The sequence below is a fragment of the Echinops telfairi genome, unplaced genomic scaffold, assembly GCF_000313985.2.
Source record: "Echinops telfairi isolate 266 unplaced genomic scaffold, ASM31398v2 ScPeMD7_7469;HRSCAF=8507_1, whole genome shotgun sequence".
Taxonomy (NCBI): Eukaryota; Metazoa; Chordata; class Mammalia; order Afrosoricida; family Tenrecidae; genus Echinops; species Echinops telfairi.
The window spans coordinates 135,835,323-135,841,798 of record NW_022111373.1 but is presented as its reverse complement, the minus strand read 5'-3'; the positions used below and the strand labels follow the sequence as shown (position 1 = coordinate 135,841,798).

The 6,476-nt window shown below is 52.0% G+C and overlaps 1 protein-coding gene across 1 annotated transcript in view; it reads right to left on the bottom strand.

The window, feature by feature from the left end:
• LOC101653924 (unconventional myosin-X-like) overlaps nt 1–6,476 on the bottom strand; it is a 123,275-nt gene that overhangs the window by 75,405 nt on the left and 41,394 nt on the right. Inside the window, exon 2 of the mRNA XM_045285276.1 lies at nt 6,275–6,373. Coding sequence (XP_045141211.1) covers nt 6,275–6,373 — 99 coding nt within the window. The remainder of the gene's footprint in view (nt 1–6,274; nt 6,374–6,476) is intronic.

Genomic DNA, 6,476 nt, shown 5'->3' with positions numbered 1-6,476 from the left:
GCTCTCTAGGTCCAGGGTTCCAGGAGAGAAACGTCAAGTCTCACATCACTTCGTCACCTCCCCATGTCACGCCAGCTTCCCACACAGGACCAAGCCGATTTGTACGCACACAGCTGCAGCTAACTGCACGACGGAGCAGTAAGAAATTTTTCCCATGGTCCTCCAGTGAATGGAAATTCTTTTCCGGCTTTACGTCACGAGGCGAGAGCGAAGATTCTTGGAGGAGAGCCTCTTGTGGCTTTCAGAATACAGAAACTATGTTTGTTCTTTAGCCTCAACCCCAGTATACCCCATGACCTGCCTGCTCTCGGTCTCCCACGTGAGCGCCTAGGGGCTGGAAGCGTGCAGTTTCTGGGGTGCAGACCTCTGGCGATTGATAGGAAACCTTGCCGGCTGCCTGTCTTGGAGGCTGGAGTTTCCCAGGGTTTGTTTCCAACGGGATCCGCGCGGCTCAGTCATGGCCAAAGGAGCAAAAGCAGACAGACCCACATTTGTACATTGTGGGTGAACTGGTACAAATGCCTGACGAGGAGAAATTACAGGTCGCCATCTTTCTAGACATAATCTCCCTCTTCGAAAACAGCAGCAGCACATACTCCACACAGCAAACAGATGTCTTTACTGGCAGAGTAGAGAACAACGGTGCCTGGCTCACGACGGCAGCCAGCGGTGCCCTCCACAGTCCAGGCGACGATCCATCCTCTCATGTCAGGCTCCTGAAATGTTCAAGAGACTCTGGAGTCTCTGTTCCAGGGGGCTCACTGGTACTTTCCCAGTTCAGCTATCGTTCCAGAACAAATGTTGAATATTTTTGTCTGTCTGGGTTCACTTCCTCACCCATTCCTGAACTGGTTCAAACCAGCCCCAAGTCCTAGGACTTCCAGCATGAAATAACCAACGTGGGGAAAGCGCCAAGACTTTAAGAGCTTCCCAGCGCAACGCTGTCTTCTTCATACAGTTGTATTTGGGGGGATGGGAGTAAGTTCAAGAAGAACAGACGGGACCCATATTAAATATCGAAAGAAGCCAAAACACAACTGATTTTAAAAATTGTCTGCCACTTTGTCACCGGCGTGTCCTCCTGTCCCCTTCCTTACTGAGTGGGCAACCAGCCCACCTTCCTCGTAAGGACAGTACCGCTCACACCCGTGGGCGCCATGACCTGCCCAGTACTGGAGGCTAGCAGACCTGCCCAGGCAGCAGCAGCGTCTCCACCCTAGGAATTCAGGTCTGAGTCCAATGCAGCTCTTGGAATGATATATTTACTCAAAAAAATACAAACCAGATTTCTGAATGTGCTTTCATTTCACAGAGTGGCCCCAGAAAGATAGCCAAGAAAAGAGTCGTTTAAAAACAAATCGTAGAAAGAAAAAAAAAATCGTAGTTCATCCCTTGTTCTTTCTTATTCACCCACAACTCAAATTTAAGCATTTACAGCAAAGACCAAACACAGCAAATCCTTTAGGCTTCTCCCGTTAGGAAGATCGAAAAATCCCCCAATTAAAAACGCCCCAGCTGACCAGGGCTGAACACTTTGATCCAAGAGGCCACAGAACAACCCTGGGAAAGGGGCAATGCAGAAAGGATCTTCACATTCTCACAGACCCCGGCCTCCTGGAGGCATGGGGTACCCACGAGCCCCTGAAACAAATGCCCTGGACCAAATATTCCCTGACATCTTCTTAAAACCAAACCACCAGCAGTGTTTTTCCTCCCAAGATCTATCTGGTATTCAATTGACAGCATCTCCAAGGACTAGCTGGAGGCTATGTTAATGGGGAGGAAACAAGTTAGAAAGGAGGGCAGAAAAGGTGGTTCAACTCAAGAATGTAATCGATGTCACTGAATAGCTTGTGTGGAAACTGTTGAGTTAGTGTGTTTACTGCGTATCGCCCACTCCTTGTATATAGTCTCACGCACTGGACTGCTAACCGAAAGGTCAGCGCTTCTAAACCACCAGGCGCTCCAAGGGAGCAAAAGGAGGCTTTCTACTCCCGTACACAGGTTACGGTCTTGGAAACTCACTGGGGAAGTTCTACTCTGTCCTCTAGGGTCGCTATGAGCTGGAATTGACTCGAAGGCAGGGAACTGTGATGAGTTATTCTCAACCACAATATAAAAACGCTAAGCTCACTGCCATCCAGGCAATGCTGACTCGTAGCAGCCCCCTGTGGGGTCCCGAGACTGTATGGAAACTGTTGACAGTAGTACAAAGTCCAGTCTTTCTCCCTCTGAGCAGCTGGTGGATTTGAACTGCCCACCATGCGGACTGCAGCCCAACTCACAGCCACTGCACCGCCAGGCGTCCTATAGTTGAGTGATCCTCAACCACAATAAAAAGTCATCTTCATTACTGTTCTTTCTTTCTTTAATGTTCCCAGCCATTGAAAAGGAAACAACAACAACAGGATTAAGGGTTGGCTGTGGTGGGTATTCCAAAGCCCGGGTTTGTATATTATATTTTAGAGATGTCCTCCGGCCCGGGTTTGTATATTATATTTTAGAGATGTCCTCCGGCCCTTGCCTTTTCTGCAATTGGCTGGTCTCTTTTTCAACTTCACTTCAAGCCCCTGCAAACAGGCCACCATGGATAAAGCACCGAGCTCACACCAGTGAGCTAAAAGATCCAATGCAAAAAGAGGCCCCAAGGCCATACTGGGCGGAACTGGTGAAGTTGCTGACAGGGACCGGTCCCCACCTACAGCAGGGCCGCTGTCACCTGGAACATGTGGCTCCAGAATCTATGGGTTAATTTCAGTGGCGGCAGCAGTTGCCGTGCATCGAAAACTTGTGACATTATCTCGGGGCAAGAGGTCAATCATTTAATGTGCTCTTTCCTTTTGAAGATTCAAGGGAAAGGGGGGAGGGTAGGTCTAAAAGTTTCCCAAAATGCACGCATTAAAATGAAAACACACCTTCACAAACCCTCACAAAAGGGGGGAATTGGACAGGAAAAGATGGGAAGGGGGAGGAATATCCTTTAAACCAGCAGTTCTCAACCTGTGGGTCTCAACCCATTTGGGGGTCAAATGACCCTTTCACAGGGATTGCCCGATTCAAAGCAGTAGCAAAATTACAGTTATGAAGTAGCAATAAAAATAAATTTGATGGTTGGGGGGGGTTGTCACCATAATATGAGGAACTGTATTAAAGGAACGAGGCATCAGGAGGGTTGAGAACCACTGCTTTAAACAAACAAACAAACAAACAAACAAAAGCCCAGGTTTTCTGTCCAGTCCAAGGCACCTGAAGAATGTCCCGTGGGTCTGAGAGGAGGGCTTGGAGCGTCACTGTGCCCGAAGACTACACCTCTTGCATCCTTACTGTTGTTGCCAAGCCCCTGGCCTCTTCTTGTGCATGCAGACAGTCCCCTGCCATCCTCCCAGGCTCTTCCCTGGGCTAAGAGTGGGGTGGGGAGAGGGGATTCCCTGGGGCTCCCTCCTGCTGGCAGCCCCATGGGAGAGGGGTGGGCCAGCTGGATGGCCCCGTGAAGAGCTAAGGGATGAGACCCCATCCCTTCTGACTCAGCAGGCAGCTGGCTCTGCGTGTGTCGTGTGGCTGTGGCACCCTCACCGCTGAAGGGCCACCACGCATTGCCGCCCTCCCACCTTGTCCCCTCAGGTGTGACTTGTCTCACAGAAGGTCTACTTGCTGAAGCTCTGGCTGGATGCCAGGCTGGGCTGGCCTGCTGTCCATGGGATGGTGACTGAAGGGGTGGGCACACGGGCAAGGAGACAGAGTGGGGAAGAGGTCAACAGGTTGCTCGCGGCTCCAGGACACAGCCAATAGGGGGGCGGCGTGGGGAGACAAGGAAGCAGCTGGCCCAGTGGGTGTTGTGTGTGACGGTGGCAAAGGCACCAGGCTGCCTATCTCACGTGTCACCAAAGTTAGCCCAGGGCATTCGGTCAGCAAGGCAAAGGCACAAGGCCAGCGCTGAAAGCAGGAGATGAGCCAAATGCAACAGTCACAAAGGACAATTTTGTCTCAGAGGAAGCACCCAGGCCAGGCAGGTAGGGGCCAACCCCCATTCACAGCTCCGCAGGGCGGTGTGCAGCGGGAGACTCGCTGCTCTGGATATGCAGGGGGCTTCCAACTGTTCGAGGAGAACTCGTCCACCACTGTTTGGAAGCCTCCTTAGAAGCCCTGATGGTGAAGTGGTTACACGTTTGGCTGCTAACTGCAGGGTCGGCCCTTCAAGCCCGTGAGCCGCACAGAGGGAGAAAGATAGGCTTTCTACTCCTGTGAAGAGTTACAGAAACCCACAGGGGCAGGCCTGCCCGGTCCCATGGGATTGCTGAGTCAGAGTGGATGCAATGCAGTCTGGTTTGTTATTTTAATGGAAGCTGAAACTCCCCAGGAGCCCAAAGATCTTGAACCGATCAGTCAATTACAGCCAACGTCCACACGCGTGCACGGACACACAGACCTATACTGGAAAATATTGTCCTCAATTTTTTTTCAAAAGCCTCACCACCTAGTCCATTCTGACCCTAGTGGCCCTAGAGGGCAGAGCAGAAGTGCCCTGTGGGTTTCCAGGCCCATCACTCCTTACCAGAGTAGCACGCCCTGCTGTCCTCCCAGGGAAGGGCTGTTGACCTTTAATCACATCTGTGAACCAGCGAGTCTAAGGCCCCGGCGGATGTTCTGTGGCTCCTAGGGGAAGCTTTGGTCAAACACTGGTCTGGACGCTGAGGTGCCGGAGTCCCTGGAAGCCAGCGGGCCTTAGGAAGCACAGGCACGCCTCTGGGTCAGCGTGCCAGCCGGGCTGCTACTGCACACGGGGATGGGTGTCTTCACCAGCAAAGTCCTCTTTCTACGTTTGGGATGCTGGAAGCCCAAATCCAGGGAGCCAGCTCTCTGGGCGGGCTCTGCAGGAAGGGCCTGGCCTTCCTTTCAACATCTGTGAGCCGGCATGTTCACTCTTATAAGGATACTAACAATATACTGATCATAAAATTAACAGGGGTAAAAAAGAAGCAAGCTTACTGCCATTCCGTTGACACATAGGGCCCCTATAGCTATAGACAAGGTAGACGTGCCCTGTGGATATTTGACTTGCTCTTTTCACGAGTAGAAAGCGTTGTTTTACTCCCTCAGACTGGCTGGGGTTTGAAGCTGCAGCTCACAGAACAAACCACTACTAGCAATAAAAGTTAAATAAAATGAAAAGTCTTTAAAATGAGGTCAGACACAGGGTGGCGCTGTCAGAAGCGAATACCACTGTCAAGTGAGGGTCTACCTGTCCTTGGGAAGAATGAATGAACGGACGCAAGGCCAAGTATGACCAACTCGACAGAGGTCAAGTTTAAAGGCTCCTCATTCTGGTTCAGTTCTTTCTAAAGTCACAGTCCAAGGGCACTGCCTAATGTGAACACAAGGGCTGCCAAAGAGCTGGAGACTGAAGATGTCCCAAGGGTCCAACTCCTGAAGATGCGACTCTGCTCCACCCCCCACCCCCACTCCCCCAGAGGGCATCCCCTCCTGTCCTAGGAGGCTGCCATCCGCAGCTCCGCCCACAGAAACACACAAAACATGGAAGAAATGTTCAGCGTGGTAGTGGGTGCTGTTCGGTCTCAAATCTGAAGGTCAGGCAGAGGTGAGCCGGACGCTGGGTCCAGAGCCAAAAGCGAAAAATGTCCAAATGTTACAGCAGGTCTGTCTCCCTGGTTCTGCCAAAGCTCAGCCAGGATATAAACCAAACCACACTCACTGCCATTGAGTCTACACGGACTCTTGGCCACCCTGCAGGACAGGCTACAACTGCCCTGCCCCGCCGGTGAGTTTCCAAGACTGTGGCTCTTGGCAGGACTGGAAAGCTCCGTCTTTCTCCTGAGGGGCCCCTGGTGGTTTCGAACTGTTGACCTTGTGGTTAGCAGCCCAATTTACCACCACTACACCTCCAGGTAAGGTGATAGGTGATGTGTGTTCGAACCGGTATATATATACCTGGAGTCCATTCTGACTCAAGGCGACCCTAAAGTGCAGGGCAGAACTGCCCCTGAGTGACAGTTCCTATAACTCTTTGCCGGAGTAGAAGACCCTGTCTTTTTCCTGTGGAGCAGCTGGTGTGTTTGAACTGCTGACCTTGTGGGTAACAGCCCAACACAGAACCATCGCACCAGCAGGGCGCCTTTACACAGCACCACAAAGCACGGGCCCTCCCATCCTGGGTGGCTTTTGCCTGATCACTCAGAAAGCTGGCGCTGGATGTGGGGTGGGAAGGAGGGGCCTCTCAGGCGGGCGGCGGGCGGGCTCTGCAGGGACTTGTTCTCACCTGACCATAATCCGTGCGGAAGACGACCACGCCCTCGGCACAGGAATCCACAGTGCTGGGAAAATGCTGTCCGTTTTCTCGCAGCCAGACCCGGGCTCCCTGTAAAGGGAACAGACAGCGATTCAGTTTGGGATCATTGCAAACGGCCACCATCACCAGGATCCTCTAAACAGAAAAGGGAAAGGGGGGAAACACACACACA